This window comes from Pygoscelis adeliae, unplaced genomic scaffold, assembly GCF_000699105.1.
Source record: "Pygoscelis adeliae isolate BGI_AS28 unplaced genomic scaffold, ASM69910v1 Scaffold282, whole genome shotgun sequence".
Classification (NCBI taxonomy): Eukaryota; Metazoa; Chordata; class Aves; order Sphenisciformes; family Spheniscidae; genus Pygoscelis; species Pygoscelis adeliae.
Genome location: NW_008824352.1, coordinates 462819 through 480524, shown reverse-complemented (window position 1 = coordinate 480524; position 17706 = coordinate 462819). Strand labels below are relative to the sequence as shown.

Sequence of the window (17706 nt, the reverse complement as noted above, 5' to 3'; positions counted from 1 at the left end):
CCCACACGGGAGCCAGAAGCCTTCCTGCTCTTTTCTGTCAAATTAAATTAATGGGGAGAAAAAACAACCACACAGATGCTCTAAATCCCAGGCTAATACTGCAGAGTTTTGGCTCTTGCATCTGATTCTCAGTGTGGTTCAAAAGCAGCTCTGGAGACACTCGGGGCACTCAGAAAGGCAAAAGAGCAACAATGTTTGTGTTTAAATTGAGAGCTGAATTTTTCATCCAGTTCTGGAAGGTGAGATGTGGAATCAAATCCTGGGTTTGTCTGTGTACATGTGTGATGGGGCTAATTTGTTGTGGGCAATGCACAGGAGTTTTCCATTGAGTACATTGGCCAGATGAGCTTTATTGCTAAAATAACTGTAGAAAAAAACTTTGGGGAAGCTTCTGTGAGTGTGAGGGAAGCGTCTCCCCAGTCTGCAGCTCCCTGATTCCAGCAAAACACCTGGGAGAGACAGAGATGGAAACCCAGCTGCTTGCACAGAGCAACGGGCATGCACTTTGGCGATTTGACTTTTTTGGGGGCAATTTGATTTTTCCAAGATCACTTGGAAGTCTTCTCTCTGCCTCGTAACTCTTCGCAGCCAGCACAGGACCTGGAGAATACTTCCAGATCAAATGGCCCCAATCACAAATGCACTGGCATGAGCCTCTGCAGCTGCTTAAGGGCAGAGCCATTGTGTCCCATGGATGCAGATATGATTTTTGTGCAGTGGAATAATTACGGCAAAGATTGCGACAGTCACAGCATGGCACCAGCCATCTGCTTACTTTTTGCTTGTTGTATTTTCCAAGTATGGAGAAGAGCCAAGGGGAGAGTGAAATGGGCTTTTGGCTTTAACCATATCTAAGAACCCAGGTCATCCTTCTGTAAACGGCTTTGATTTGGCTCTTTGTAGGCAGCTCAGACCTTATCCTGCCATCGTTGCACCTCTCCGATAGCACGTGCTCTGCTATCGTAGTTCCTCTTTCAGAACTTTGTTTCCTTTTCTTTCTTGTTACCTGGATGACTGGGTTACAAAGGATGCTCTCACACACTCCAGATTTAGGGCTGGAATCTCATGGTGCTGCTGGGAGTTCTGCATAAGTGATGCTATGTGCATGGATTTGCCTTTTCTCTTAAAAACTGTTGGAGGGTGGGGGGAGTTTTGCAAACCTTCAGGTGGATGGAAGCAGTTTTATCAGTATTAATTATAATGAGCTGTTTTGGCCTCAGTGAAAGCTGAGGCTCTGGATCAGTATAAGAGTGAAATGTGTAACATCAGGGATCTGAAGCTGTTGGAGCTACTCGTGGTCAACACCAATGCCGTGTTTTGGGTTTTGCTGAGTTGGAGCCTGTGTGAAGATCAGCAGTAAGGACTGATCCTATGGAAAATGCATACTCTAGGCTTTGTTCACTTACTCGTCTTTTAATTGAAAACATATTATTAAAGTAGGTACTGTTTGCGCGCATAAGATCAAAATTTGCCAAACAGTATTTCTAAATGCTAGTGGCTAGAAATTTATGAGAGCAAAGTTTTGTTTTGTTCTGTTTTTTCTCCAATTTGGGAGATGCTGCCAGCAGGACAGCTTGTTTCCACAGTGTCTTTTGCTGTACCCTACTTCCCCTGTTAATGCTGCACATCTGCAGGCATAAAGCAGCAGTTTCTAAAAATGTGTATGCTATACAGTGTTTTGTATGATAGTGTTCTTTTACTTTTTGAAATTGCTAGTCAAGAATCTCTAAGATGTATCACAAGCCGTCAATATGGTTTTAAATGGTTTTCTTAATTCAGAGTAAATTCTTCAGCGAGAGCATGCCATCCACAATTTAGTCTCCCAACTGTAAAAATGTCAGATTCTCGCCTCTCAAAGCAGGGATGGCAAAGTGGCACCTCAGTAAAGAGATTCTTCAGTGTAGCATTAACGCTGAAGTGTTTGGATGTGTTTCATGTACAGATTATGAACCTTTTCATTATAGCACTTGTCCTGTGTAGGTTATGTACAGGTTACCCGAAAGCTTCAGAAGAGTTTGGGTTTGCTGTTCACTCCACATTTTTGATTGACTCCTGAACATCGCAGCGTGCTGTTAAAAAGCAGCCTCCTTCTGCACCTGGCTCTGGCAACCAAGAGGTTAAAACTTTCCTTGCCTCCTTTGCTGTTCTGTGGTCCGTCCTTAGACTGTTAAAATCAAGATGTTTTTTCTGACTAAAGGCAAAAGTGGAGTGAAAGTGCTTTTGGCACGCGGTGCTTTATAGACAGAGAGGGTATAATTGTTATTCCATGTGGTAAAACTGGCAGTGATTCCTAGCACATGCCTTTATTTTTTTTGACTTTCCTTCCTGACATGCAGAGGGACCTGGACAGGCTGGATCGATGGGCCAAGGCCAACTGTATGAGATTCAACAAGGCCAAGTGCCAGGTCCTGCACTTTGGCCACAACAACCCCATGCAGCGCTACAGGCTTGGGGAAGAGTGGCTGGAAAGCTGCCTGGCGGAAAAGGACCTGGGGGTGTTGGTCGACAGCCGGCTGAACATGAGCCGGCAGTGTGCCCAGGTGGCCAAGAAGGCCAATGGCATCCTGGCCTGTATCAGAAATAGTGTGGCCAGCAGGAGCAGGGAAGTGATCGTGCCCCTGTACTCGGCACTGGTGAGGCCGCACCTCGAACACTGTGTTCAGTTTTGGGCCCCTCACTACAAGAAGGATGTTGAGATGTTGGAGCGTGTCCAGAGAAGGGCAACGAGGCTGGTGAGGGGCCTGGAGAACAAGTCTTCTGAGGAGCGGCTGAGGGAGCTGGGGTTGTTTAGCCTGGAGAAAAGGAGGCTGAGGGGAGACCTCATCGCTCTCTACAACTCCCTGAAAGGAGGTTGTAGCGAGGTGGGGGTCGGTCTCTTCTCCCAAGTACCTGGCGAAAGGACGAGAGGAAATGGCCTCAAGTTGCGCCAGGGGAGGTTTAGATTGGATGTGAGGAAAAATTTCTTTACTGAAAGAGTGGTGAAACATTGGACCAGGCTGCCCAGGGAAGTGGTTGAGTCACCATCCCTGGAAGTATTTAAAAGACGTGTAGATGAGGCGCTTAGGGACATGGTTTAGTGGGCATGGTGGTGTTGGGTTGACGGTTGGACTTGATGATCTTGGAGGTCTCTTCCAACCTTAATGATTCTATGATTCTATGATTCCCAGTGTTAATTTTGCACAAACAAGAAGCTTCTGCAAAGACCCTTTAAAAATGCAATTTAAATTAATACTTTTTTGTCCGAGAATGAGAAGGCAGTTTGGATTAGAAGGCATGGAGCGTGTCCTTATGATTTGAACTCATTGCACCTCATGGTTTGGTTCGACAGCCTTTGGATTTGCAGGACTCCACAGACGATCCACTGATAAAGGTTTCCTCAGTAATCCGACTTCTTTTCTAGGAGTTCAGACACTGACATCCACTCCCTCCAGTTTTCTCCAGACCGTGAATTCAATCACAAAGTCTTGATTTTTTTAAAGCCTGCAGCACACTGGAGGTCTGCCAGGGCAAACTGCAGATCCTTTCCCCCAAGGAATCTGGTGCTGCTTAACTTTTAGGCAAAACACAAATAAAAGAGTCAGCCTTTTGGCCACAAATGTGTTGTGGCGAGGGACAAACGCTTTGTCAGCAAAACGAGAATGGCAAAGCACTTGGGATTCCCTAGGTAAAAATGTCACCTTTCTCTAGAAAACGGAAGCAGCTCCCTCTCTGCTCCCAGCTGCATTTTTATGCGTCAAGCTACAAAACCATATTGCAGAGCTGAAAAGACCCAACCACCTCAAATACCCCTCCACGCAATCTGCACCGTGGTGGGTGAAGGGCAGTCCCCTCCGCCTCCTGGAGAGGAGCCTGTGCCCATGCCAAGCCTGGGGTGCAGGGAATCAGCCTTCCCGTGACCTTCTCCTTTTTTGTCCTGGGAACCTTGTTGCCAAATTGGTTGTGAATGGCAAGAAAGCACCTGCAAACGTGGCTAAATGAATGTTTGTGCTGACCTCTCCAGTTTGACTGTGTGTAGTCAGTGAATGACATTATATTCCTTGAGATGACAATTTGAAAGGGAAAAAGGACCTATTTTCTGCATTTCCTTTGCTCCCTGAGGATGCTGACTTCAAATGAGCTCCCGTCATGGTAAGCGTGTATGTGAAATCCTGGCTCTTCATCAAGTCCAATTCTTCTTGGACTGATGCTGCCTTTACACATGGCTAAGCTCATTCATCCCGACTTGCACAGTCGCCTAATTATCAGGTGCCAGAGAGCGCAAGCTGGCTGATGATGTACACTGGTTGCTTACGTGAGCAACCTGTAATTCAAACACTTGGTTTTTTTCTAAATGTTGAAGGTGAACTCTTGTCGCCAAGGAGCTTGCTTAGAGTTTTGCCAACAACTTCAAGAGGGCCTTGAATCCAAGTTCTCTATTTAGAAAATCAATGCATTTGGTGGTTTGTTTTTAACAAAAAAACCCCAAACCAAAAAACCCAAACCCAACAACAACAAAAAAAACCCACCTAAAAAACCCACAACAAACTGACTCTGAGTAGGTTCATGTTTGGTGTGCCCCATTCCAGCAGAAGTCAGTCACAGGCTAGGCTGTTGTGCTCAGGCTCTGAGCTTTGTACCAACTTGAAGTCAGTAGATCATCTACTGACTTTTCATTGCTTGCGCTGTGATCAGCGTTGCTTCACGCCACCTTTTCAAAGAGCTTTTGCATCGGAAGTATAGCCCCCAACCTGTGCGCATCTATGGGAGGAAACGCACAGAGCCTTAAAATTTTCATTGGTCTTTTGGTGTGATAAATGCACCTGGGATGGGATGCGATTTCTGCTTTTGAAGCTGTTGGCCCTCAGTTTTCTGACCCTTAAACAGGCAGTTTGGTTAAATCCCTTTGCAAATACTGGGACATCTGATTTGTGGTTGGTAGATCTGCTCTAATCCAGATGGAGGTGAATCCAAAACAGCCTCTCCACCTCTGAGTTTCCTTACCTAGCAACCATCTTTACCAAGTTTGTTTTTACATTTCAATACAGTTCTTCCCATACTCATTTTTCTTGTCTGTCTGCTTCACTCAGTGTTTAAAATTAAATAAACCCCAAACCCTGAGAAATGAGAATGACATTTACTATTAAACACTGGAGGCACAAAATGTATCTGTTATATTTCTCAGGAGTTGTGCTTCTGTGCTATGGATGCGTGAAGGGTAAGATAAACCTGAGAGCTGCACTCCCTACGTGTATCAAGCAGTTGTCAAAATAAATGCATTACTCAGCTGCTTTGAGGTGCTTACAGGGCTATTTCAGTGCACTCTCATTTACCCACAAAGTGAAACTGCTCCATCTGTCAATAACCGTTACTCACGTCCCTGTTCTTAGTACCAGCCTATTGTGAACGTAAACGTGTTCACCTAAATTCTGTTGGCAGAAATATCCATGAAATTCCCAATAACTTCAGTCTCCTGAATCTTTAACTTCAACGTCTATTACAGTGATATATCAGAAAGCAACACGGGTCTGTGCAAAACTAACTAATAATGAAGAGCTCAGTCACCACCCAACGCATATTTCTGATAGTGCCTTGAATTTAGTGTTTAGGGGGAATTTAGGTTTAGGGGAGGTACTTGTGAGTGTTTGAAGGAAACTAGGACCAGTCGGTGAGTTGTGGTTACACTGTACGTTTGAAAGTGACCGTGCAAAATAACCCTCTCACAGAAGAGGTTCTGTGTGACTGCATTCACAAGCACAGCTAGGTGTAACGATGGCATTAATCTCTCACTGCTCTTTTATTCATGTTGCTGCTTAGGGGCCAGCTGAGCTGACAGGGACTTGTGCTCTGTTCCTAGCTGTCAAGGGAATTACTTTTTAACTCTGCTTTGTGACAGCCCACAGTTTTCATTTGTGTGTTTGTCCCCAGATGCGTGGTTTTGGCTTGCAGCATCTTTATTATAGGCAATGATTCACCAAGAGAGGTTTCTCTCTTGATTACTGGGGTTTGGCTTGAGTGTTCAGAGAATAAAAATGACATTTCAGCCATAAACAGAGCAGGTTTGTTCTAAAGTGATACTCACATCCATGGCCCTCAGAGCCCATCTTCATATTATCACCACCTTTAAAAAGTCAATTTAACTGTAATATTGCAGTTTCTTTCTTTCTGCATTTGATAGTCACTTGAAGCAAGTTTAGAAGCTGGAGGAGTATTTTGGTCTAAGCACTGCATTGGAGAAATGCTTTTTGGGTTTGCGTTATTAATCATGAATGTCTTCCTTGCGATGTCGTGTGTCTTCATCCAAGAAGGGTGAAAAGGAGCTGTGTGGTTGGGATGCGACCCAGCCACCACGTGGTATCTGCCTTCCAAAGCCCCCGGCTTGGACTGGTCTGTATCGATGGGCATGAGTGCAGACGTGTGCTTTGTGTGATAGATGAGGTGGTGGCACAGCTTCCTCCAGCTGGAGATTTTGGAGAAAGCAGTTGTGGCTGTGTTTCTGCACTGAGCTCATTCCTCTCCACGTGAAGAGCAGCTGAATGCAGAGCCCCTGGGGAGTGCCTCGCTGAGGCGTGGGAGCCCAGCAGATTGAATGGGGACACTGATTTTCCTGTTCTCGGACAAAGGCTACCCAAGTCCCATTTTGGGTACCGAGGGGTCTTTGGCAGCTCAGACCTGAGTGAAGGAGCAGGAGGCTGAATCCTGATCCTCCAGCTTGGTGCTTTAACTGGGGCATGGCTTGTTGCTGCGTTGGGCTGAGAGTTGTGTCTGAGGTAAAGAGAAGTTTGTTTACCTGTGAAATTTGTTCGCTGTGATTTTTATGCTAGGTGGAGAGGAATAACATTACTGGAAGTCAGCCGCTTTGCTGCCCTTGAGAAAAAATATATTCACGTTCAAAAAAGAAAGTAAATAACATGTTCCTGTTAAGTGCCTGTTAGTTATACATATTACATCTAAAAGTAATTATCATTTAATTAGCAGTCTAGCAACAGTGGAAGGAGATGAAGTTACAGTTATAGTGCATTTATTACTGATAGCAAGCGAAAGGACGTATTCCTGATGTAGCAATTCCTGCAGAAGCAGTTTGGACTGGCCCTTCAGTGAGTGCAAGCAGCACCACGGAGCCAAACCCACCGGGGCTGGGGGCTGCAGTGAGCGGGATGGCAGAGACCCGGAGGTGGTACCAAAATGTGCCCACTGCAGGTTTTTCGTAATTGATATCTACTTTTTCCATGAGGAATTAGATGCTCCCATTTGAAAACCAGTGGGATTAGGATTAGATATCAGATTAGATGACCGTGTGCAGTCTTTGACACCCAAACTCCGGTCTTTATTCCAGGTATTTCTAAGGATAAACATTTGGTCTTCTTTTCTTTCCCTTTTCCTCCATCCACCAAACATTTTGTTATAATAAGTCAGGGATCAGAAATGCCAAAAGATCACGCATTGGAGGAAATAAAGTACAAGAAATCTTTCACCTTCATAGAGGTGAAATCCCAGCATTCATCTGCTCTCGTGTCACTGGGATTTTTGAAGCGGTGCAAATGCAAATCCTTATGTCTAAGACTATATAAAAACATTGTCATCCTGAGGAACTGGGAAATGGTTTAAAGATGTTTGCTGCCTCGCTGCGTGTGTTAAATTCAAGTATCCAGGAGGACCAGTGAAGGCACCTCCCATTCTGCTCAGAGCTGCCCAATGAGATGGATTTCAGTTGCTGCCAATTAACAGAAATGAGGTTTTAAACTACTTCTGGTAAAACTTTGAAGCCAATCCCTGACATTGCCTTGGGGAGTTCTGCATCTCTAATGTGGAATAAATAGGTCTGATTTGCATAGACAAACACGACCATTTTAATGAAAAGTTCATGTGAGATTAAAAACCCCTGAATAAGCTGTTCAGGAGGGTGCTTGCCACTTGTGTTGACGAGGTGACTGATGGTCAATAGTAGGAAGAGACCATGACCTCCTGTTGATTAATCTTTAAAGGTATGTGCTCTCTTTACCTATCCTGCATGAAGTAACAGCAGCTCTCCTGTGCATGGCGTGGTGATACATAGCCTGGGAAGAGACTCTGATTTACTCTCGCCTCCCGGCTCAGATTAAAATTGCAAACTGCTTTGTTTTGCTAGAATTTTATCTCATGTTGGTTAACATGTTTTAACTAACGAGATATAAGAAAACATCTATTTTCCTAGTGGAGGCAAGGCTTTGTGGCTTAGCTCCTGGGTTTGATTACAAGATGTACTCTGGCTGGATAATTTCTGTGCAAGTAAAATGTAACAGCAATTTCCAGATCTGCTTTGAGAGTAAGACCTTTAGGGGACCAGTCATATAGGAAAAGTAACCAGGTTAACTAAATACTGTGCCTTTCTGACTCTTTATCCATGCTAATCTGTGCTCCCCTTTGTATTCTGCCTTGATGTGCAATAGCTTTCTAGACAGGGGAAATATTTTTCTTGCTATCTATGCATTTTTCAGTGGCTTCCAATATGAGCCAGTGCATATATAAAAATCATGCTCTGTTTTATCTCAGCCTCCAAATCTGAGACTGTGTCACCTCTCCCATAGGACTATCCCTAATAAATCACTATGAGTGATCACTATTATTTCCCCCAATTCTGCCTTTGTGAATAAATGGGACACCATTAAGGGTCAAACCCCTGGTGTACTGGTGTTTGCAAACGTGTGGTCGTGCTACAGTGGCTTTTGGGAAGGAGCCTCTTTCCCGTGTGCTCTAGGGAGGCACCTGGGCTCGTTGCTGCAGGCCAAAGGCTTCGCACAAAGTGTGAAAGACTGGGTTTCCCCCTGAGTGCCTGTCTCTGTGCTGCCTCCAGGAATAGCTCTGCAACTGCCATTAAAGTAGCTAAAATGAGGAGCCATCTTTTAAGTATATCCCAAGGGACAATCCTGTAATTGCAACTATTTCCTCAAAACCATTCCTGAACAGAGACTGAGTCCCATTTGAAGGGTAATTAGCAAATTTACTTTCTCCAAGGTGACTTCTTCAGGTCTTGTGCTCCGAGTTACCATTTTTAGACTCAAAACTGCACACCTCAAACGCTGTGATGCAGTGTTGGCTCCCCTGCGTACACAGAGAGAGCGGGACCGGGACCACTGGAGTTAGCATCTTGCACTATTGCCAGCACTCCGGCAAATGATGAACAGTCCAAAACGCCTTAGTGTGTGCACATTCTTATGACCCTGAGCAAGACTTGCTCCCATCTCACAGCCGTTGGTCTGGAAGGGTTTCTCAAGGTTGGTGTGTTTTGCTGGGATCCGAACGAGGTGGCTGGGCAGTTGGCATGTGGCCTAAGTGTCTTCTGCTTCCAAGTGGCTGCGGAAATAGGGTAAGCCCTGATCCATGTAGTGATCTTTGGGGCTGGAGTTTCACTTCAACTGACAAAATACATGGAGTTGGGAACTATCGCTACCTGCACATGAGCATTTTGACAGCCTATAGCAGCACATGCTGCATGAAAACCCTGCTAAAAGTGCCAAAGAAAATGGGACCATAGAGGTGGATGCTCAGGCATCCGGTGATTTTGAGTGCTGGGGCATCCTTGGGTTTTCCAAAATATACAAGGAAGGAAAATGCTTTTAGGCAATGACCTTGGCAGCAGTTCTTATCCTGGAGGGGAAAGTTTACAGTTGTGTTACAGTCCTGAAGCTTGGATGTGTAAATAGAAATCTGCTTTAGGCTCGCACGCTGTATCTTAGCACACTGTGGGCACCATAGGGGTGTGCACGCAGCTTGTGTTGCTGCTGGTGGCTTAAAGCAAGGCTAGAAACAGCAAATTGTGTGCATGACTCCTTTCTTATAAGGTTATTAACTACCAGTGCTTTTTTACCATAGATGACTTAAACTGGGGGGGGGATCTGGCATACATAACAATATTGGTAGTTAATTCAACAGCTCTAATGTAGAAGTCACTAAACTGATTTATAAATGCTTTTTCTCAGGAGCATCTAGGTATTATACTCATCTGAGAGATGAGGAAACAGAGGTACAAAGAAGTTAAATGCTTTGCCTGAGGTCCCAGAGTGAGTCTCTTCTTGACGTGGAAATTGCAGCAGGCATACAACAGCGACAAAGTCAAATCTATCTTGAGCAAGGTCACAGACATGGGTAGACATAATAGGTATTTTAAAAAATACATAGTTTTCACAGCTTCTGTGCCATTAAAAGTTTGTCGTATTAATCTCCAGTAAATTCAGAAAAGGCATTCAATCTAGCATCTCTTTTATGTTGTATCTCTTACTTTTAATTTGTTTCGCAGATTCTGTAGTACTTAGCAACAGCAGGAAAATAAACCCATTTGAAACAGACAATTAACCAAGGTCACTGGGGCAGGGAAGCTAGAATTATTCAAGAAACAACTACTGCAGATGCCATCCTGGGGATAATATTAAGCAAGGTATGCTGCTGTGGGCTAAAATGCCGTTTCTTCGTAGAAATTTTATTACACTCGTGAAAGACATCCAGCTTTTATCTGCCCAAGCCATTACGCAGGCAGTGAAGGGAAGCTGAGAGCGTGGCTCCTGCCTGACTCCGCATCTGCATGTAGATGCCCCGCTGTAGGAGGCAGAAGCAATATATATTTCTCCTTTGGAGATGCGCTTCATGTGTGACATTAGTTTTTGGGCTGTTGTGATCAGTATCTTGCCCTCGTGCTCATGCACTGCTGTTAGGCACCTCCCGCGGCTGCCCTGGCACTCAAACACTCTTCCATTACTGCAAACTTCTGAAATTAATGATCTGAAGTTCACTTTTAAAGCAAGTACCGCTCCATAGTACGCATCTGGGCCCTGTCTGCCCTGCATGTTTGCTTCTGGGAGAAGCTGGGACGGGGCTAAGGGGTGAGACAGGGGCACTGCGCCTTTGCTGTTGCAGTTGAGGAGCTTGTGGGGAGGAGGGCTGCAAGGGCCAGCACCAGACAGGAGGGTGCCACCTCGTCCTCTTCCTTGTCCTCACCCTCATCCTCGCTGGGTCCTCCTGAATGTGACTGAACCCTCTCTGAAGACAGGGGAAGGGGAGCAAAGTGTGGTGGTGGGGTAGGGCTGATGAAGACGGCAGGCAGGCCGGGCAGGGCTGGGTTTGCCTTCGGGCCTCTGGTTCACTCTGCCTGGCCCTGCCGTTTCCCCTGGACAGAGAGTTGTTGTGCCCTGGCGTAATCTCATTTCAGAGAAGAACGGGGTTGCTTTCCACCTCTGGGCTCTGCCTGAACCTGTCCTCTCACAGCCTTGCCACTCCACGGGCCCTAAGAGCCAGGTCAGGCTCCAGAGGGCAGCTCCCAAGGGTGCGGGTGGTCACCGAGCTAAGTGCAACTGAAAAATGGGCTTGTTGTTTTCCAATTCATTTTTAGTTTCTTCAGTCAGCAGGACGCTGCCCTTCTGCCATCCTGGAGCCATCCTGCTGCGGTCAGACTGGGCCCAGTGCGTGGTCTGCAGTGGGCTGGACCGGCCAGGAAGGCAGCTGGAACGACAGGGCTCCAGCCTGGAGTCCCATCGCGAGGCCGAGCAGTCCGCGAGCGCCAGGGACACAGCTTGTCGCCAGCGGAGCGAAGGGTTTTGCATGGTCTCTGGAGGTCTCTCTTCTGCATGGTCTCTGCCCCATGGAGGTCTGCTGCCTGTGGGCAGGGTCTGATTAACCCTGACTTATGACCAGAGGGGTCAATCCTTAATGCCACATACATGTATTTAATTTCTCTTGCTATAAACCTGTGTTACACACCCTGGTCTTTCTTTATTCTGCAATGTGTTCGCTGTGCCACAAATGCAGAAGCACAGAGGTGACAGCACTGACAGTTGTTTCTGTTTGCACATTGGGTCCTTAACTTCATCTATGGCCAAAAGAAAATCAAGTGTTTTATCATAGAGTGCTGTGTAAAAATAAAGATGGTGTTCTCCCTTACGCTGGTATAGTTAGGGAAATAACTGATAGGCCACTATTTAAACCCACAGGCTTAATTTGACCAAACTTGATAATTGACCTGAAATTTTCTCCATATTATGAGTTTGGTAAATTTAGACCATAACGCTCAGAGCTTGGCTCCCGCCAGTGACCCCCAGCTGAAACGCAGAGGTGCAGATGGGCAGGCAGCAGAAGTGGCAAATTGTGTGTGTTTTGGACAAGTCTGAAATCTCAAAATGGAAAATAAGATGTTTGAGTTTGTATGTTACATTACGGATGGCAAATTTGGGAGAGGGACAAATGCCTGACAAATTACCTGCCCTTTCTGGGCAGGTAAAGGACCATCCCAGATGTGCTAAATGTGGTGCTGTGTCTCGTAAAGCAGTGGGAACATGTTGTTGAAGGTAGAGCAACTCCATGATTGAAGTTTATTAAAAACAACAGTAGTTTAATGGAAACTGGACACCCCAGCAGTTCTTAAAGTACATTCTCAGCCTTCCTGCGCTCAGCGGTATGACTGCTAATTATTTTTTTAATATCTTTTTTCCTACATATTTTATAATTTGTGCTTTAGTATAAAATTGGGAGCAAAATCTAATTGTGTAGGAAAATTAATTTCCTTGAATTGAAGAAGCAATCTACTTGAGACTTTTTAATCATTAGATGGTAACTGTGCACTAAAGAAAGGAAGACCATTAAAGTAACTTAATAGACTAGGATAAACGTTTCTCCCTGTATCTTCTTCATCTTTACTTAGAGATTCATGCTGAGGATATTTCATAAAAACTGCTCTTCTTGACCTTTCATCACTTATTGTATAGAGGAGCCAACTGAAATAATGGCAAGGAAATCATGCTGTGGATTTCTGGATACAAACCCAATAAGTGCTAAACATCTCTGTTCAGCCTTTTCTGCCAAATTCTGCTTTTCGTTTCTCATTAAAGAAAGAATAGCTATCGGGACAAATAAAAATGCATTTAGCTGAGCTGAGCTGTGTGATTTTTAAAAACAAACTGTGTTAATGCTTTTAATTAAGGGGCAGAGGAACAAGAGGCTTTATCAGCTTTTTGTCTGCAGGCCATTATTTCATTGTGGATGGGCTATCTATTATTGTAAACGTCCACCTTTTTGAAGGATTTACTACAAAATCAAATGGTGTTTTTATTTAAATTGTTGAGCGCCGCTTGATTCCTCATTTATTTAATATGGAGGCATTGTTACAAAGAAGAATGTAGCACTTAATTTGTATTGCTTGAGGGACCTCAGATCCGCTCGGGAGTGCTGCTTTGCATGCTTCACGGTATCCTGTATTGAAAACAGAATGTGCAGCAAAATGAAGAAGAGGAAAATTTGAAGGTGAAGTTACAAAATCCCAATCAGGCTGTTTCCAAGAGCATTTTGGAAAGGATCGGTGACTCTGTGGTCTATAAAGTGAAGTCATGTTGCAAAATAATGATGAAAAAAAGCTTTCTTGGGGTACAGCTCCCATGCATGACTGTTGAGTGGCTTCCAGTTCAGAAAACCTTGTTTATCTGGTGGTGAGTTCCCAGTGATCCACATTATTGGATCAGAAATGCAGTTTCATTTGTCTGAAACTTTTACCTGGATTTTTTTTCTGGATTTAACTGATCTCTGAGTTAGCAGACCTAACAGGTTTTGGCTGGAGAAGTCAAAGGTTCCCGTGCTCCCCCACACCTATTCCCCACGGAGGAGATGAACTGGGTTGTTCATGCTCTGTGTAAAACCAGAGCAACTTACCCATCTATTTAATTCTAGGAGCTAATCTAAGATAATGGAGCTATTAGATTTGGCATCACTAACGTGGTTATCATTTCAGAAAGAATTGTTTCTGCTAATGGCAGTTAACTTGCTACAAATTGAAATCTTATGTACTAGAGTGGCAGCAAACCATGAAACATTATACCACTTATTGGAAGGAAGGCCTAGCTGGCTGTCAGGGAAGAAATCTATTGAAAAAACCCTCTGATGGATTCCAATTCTACTAATTTAAGATGGCAGCAGCATTCAGCTGTCCTACCAGTCTATTAGAAGTATTAAAATGTCTATAAATAATAATACTTAACTGGCTAGAACTCTTCATCCAAGAAGTTCAAGGGTTTCACAAAGATTAATTTGGCTGGCTTTCGGCAGAGCCGAGCTGTAAGGTCCTTGGGGGTTATTGAGCCCTGCAGCTGCCTGGGGCGCATTGGGGACCCCAGATGCTCCTCTGGCAGATATGGGCATTTTGCATGGTGTGGATGGAGAGGTTGAGTGTGGGCCTGATCCTTGCTATCTGTAAGCTGTGTCAGGGTATATTTGAGCGTGCGTTCCTCCTCTGCAAGCCGTAGCTGCTTAGCTCAGCCTTGAACGTGCTCCACAGCATGGACAAGCCGTGAAATCTGTTTTAAGCCAGGACTTTGGGGCTGCTGTTAAAATACATGATCCTGTTGCTCCGTTTCTACCTCAAGACCAGGTTCCTTCTGGAGAACAGGCATTTCTAAGTGGTGTGAGATTTCCAGATACATGGGCTACCACTGGAGTTAACACCCGGCAAGTCTTCCCCAGGGAGCACAAGCCGAGTGTCCCCTAGACCCAGGCGAGGAGCTGCAGAAGTGATGGCCATCCCATCCTGCATGGTGGAGCTTCCCCCTGCTCGAAGCTTTGAGCTCAGGGTGGGCAGCGGGGGTCCTGTAGCTCCCCATAAGAACAGACTCTGGCAGTACCTTGGCATGGCTTAGCTGTAAAATTGTCTCCTCCCTGCTGATCCCTCTAAGTGGATCCTTGTTTTTTTTTCTTTACAGCATGGATTCAAATAAAAGCAAGTTAAAGGGGAGAATGGTTTTTATATTTCTATTTTAGTACAGAAAATATCCCAGGGGGTAAACTTTCCACATACCATAACCACAACAGATTAGTGTATCCCCAAGCAGCAAGAGCATAATGATACGGTTTTGTTCAGTACTGTGCTCTGTGCAAAGTGTAATTTTATGGAGAGGGTCACAAGTGTTTAACCACTCAAAAAATACTCCCAAACGCAATCTCAGCTTGCGCCAATCAGAGCAGCATCCTCATCTCAGGGAGCTGTATCAGATGGAGATCTGGTCCAGCATTTTGCAAGGTAACGAGGGAGGGATGGTGCATGTGCACGTGGCAGCCAGGGTTGTTAGTAAACACAACCATCTCTTACCTCCTCGAAATTGCGTAGTTATTATAAATTAACCCTTGACACTGAGTTTTTTCTCAATCTTTCTGCTATTCTGTTGATGTAACTATTGTTAGTACTGTTTTCCCTGACTGGACACTGTGCTTGGCTGCTCTTGCAGAGGTGGAGCCGAGCAGCACTGTTAGCTGGAGGGCACGAGGTTTCACAGGATGAACGTGACAACTTGATCTCTAACCCGGAGCCCTGTCGATATTGGCGGAACTGGGCAGATGACACAGCAGATGTTTCTGCAAGCAGTTGTCTTGAGTTTTTAAAGAATTTGCTTTTGAAAATTTGCAACTTACCTTGTTGTCGCTAGTTGATAACAACTTCTTTGTGATATGTGGGAAAGATCCCAATCAGAAACCTCATTTCCCAAGGCACCCTAAAAACTAGTGTCTGTCCTGAAGTCTACTCTGTTACCAGACATGCTAGAAGAAAGTAAGAGAAAGGAAATGCCATTATTATATTTCCTTCACAAATGGGGAATGGAAACCCCAAGAATTTGTGCCCTTGCCCATAGACACACCAAGGTGTTTGCGACAGAGCCAAGACCTGAAGGCTTTTCAGTAATTTAATCCTAGGAGAACTCTTTCTCCAGTCTACGCAGTGAAATGGACTTCAATTTTGGACAATTTCATTGCAGTGGTAAAATAATGTCTTCAAAGGCACAGAGTTCACTCATTGCTGCAAAGTCTCTGAGGTAGCTTTGCAGAAATTAGCCCTTGGTCCATTAAAAATTGGAAAATGTCAATAATTGTGCATTTCTGTTGGTTTTCTTTTTGTACAGGACACCAGCGATGATCGGTTGCTCGTTCGTTGTGCACAGAAAGTTCTTTGGAGAGATTGGGCTTCTCGATCCTGGGATGGATGTGTACGGAGGGGAGAACATAGAACTTGGCATCAAGGTTTGTGACACATTTGCGAGAAAAGTTGCACCTGACAGTATGTAAGGAACCCAAAGCAACATTTTAATAAGTTAGCATAAACAGTTATTAGAATGCTTCAGGGGAACTGAGCATTGATGTGTTTTATAGCATTTTAATTTAAGTTTAAGGGGGAAAACAACTTGCTTTTAGGGTTGAGTGCAATTTTTTCTTTCTTGGATGCTTATTTGCCTGACCTGATGCAAAAAGCTACTGAGATGAAATGGCATGCCAACATGTACAGGCCCTGGTCATGTTGTCACATCGTTACTGTAAGTTACAGGTATCTTAAATATGAGAAAAAAAAATAGTGCCGTTTTTGTCATGTAAACAGTCTTAGGGAGGTTGATGGAACTCATGTGAGTATCTCAAGAAGACACAAAGCCTGAAAATATTTTACAGGCATTTAGCATCTGCAAATAAAATAAGTTCATAAACAGGCAAAACCTGCTTTTTAAAGTGAAACACTGATAGCCATGTTTTTAGAGCTGTCTCAATGCATCCACGCAGACATTTGTCGTTACAGAATCCACTGTGACAACATCACTTGATTACTATGTACAATATTAGATGTGGCTTAGTGATTCAAGTGTTTACATACAGTGAAGTGTTTCATAAGCAATGAATTCAATGTTCAGAAGCAACTTGGGATGGCAAAGTCTATGGAGATTCTTCCAGGCATGTTTTAGAGTACAGCACTTGTACATTAACAAGCTGATAGGGAGAGGCTTGAGACTTATAAGTGGAAAATTGAATTGACTGTGCTGTTGTAAAAATGAAAAATCATTGTTCAGTTCATAGATTTACCAGAGGATATTTGCTTTGCTGGCAAATCAGAAGAAACTGAAGAAATCTATTGTTATTGGCTACAGGGAGCAATAATCTCACTTAAACAAGGGAATAGAAATTAAAGGCTTTAAATATGCCACTTAGCTCTTCTCCATATGAAGTAATTATTGCACATCGTCATGCAGCTCACTTCTTTGGTCTAGAGAGATCCCGCTCTAAACCAAGTTTCTCTTGTGGCTATCCTTATTTGTTTGTTTATGGGATTTTTTAATAATATCATTGTGGAATTAGCGTTCTCACAATTTGTAATTCAACCCATCTGCTAGGTTTTGGGGGGATTTCATGGAAGATTGGCTTCTTAACTGGAAAAATAAGATAGATGTCTCAGGGACAAGCGATGAGCATATGTCCTTTTCTTTTTCACATGCTGAACTTTTTAGAAGAGCTGTCTGATAAACATCCTTTTGGATAAAAATAATCCCTCTCTTCCCCAAGTGACTTTCCCAGGCTTGCATTTCCAACCCATATGTTTCCCTGCTGTTTGCCCACTCATACGCTCTGTGTTCTGGTCAAGGTTTTAAAAATATTGGTGGTTTTGAGAGCCAAAATACTTAGGAAATCCACCTTGTAAGACTATGTAGAAAGTAGATTTTCAAAGATTCCTGAGCTCCAAAAATCAGTCTATGTGCAAGTGTCTTATTTAGCGACCAAGAGCTCATGGCACATCAGTCCCATTTAATGCACGTTGGCCGTTGTGTATGCAGGTCAGGTAGCTCATACGGAGAGCTGTCCTGGAGATGCTGTGTCTGCGCTTGACAGATATTTGACTTCCACTTCATAGTAAGATTTCAGTTATAAATAGTTTATTCAAGGCTAGTCGTTGGATGTGTAAGGAAACAGTCC

At 44.2% G+C, this 17706-nt stretch overlaps 1 protein-coding gene across 1 annotated transcript in view; it reads left to right on the top strand.

Moving 5' to 3' along the window:
• The window catches only part of WBSCR17 (Williams-Beuren syndrome chromosome region 17), a gene marked incomplete at its 5' end in the record, with an annotated part of 218251 nt that overhangs the window by 120869 nt on the left and 79676 nt on the right, over positions 1-17706 (top strand). Inside the window, one exon of the mRNA XM_009319302.1 lies at positions 15879-15996. Coding sequence (XP_009317577.1) covers positions 15879-15996 — 118 coding nt within the window. The remainder of the gene's footprint in view (positions 1-15878; positions 15997-17706) is intronic.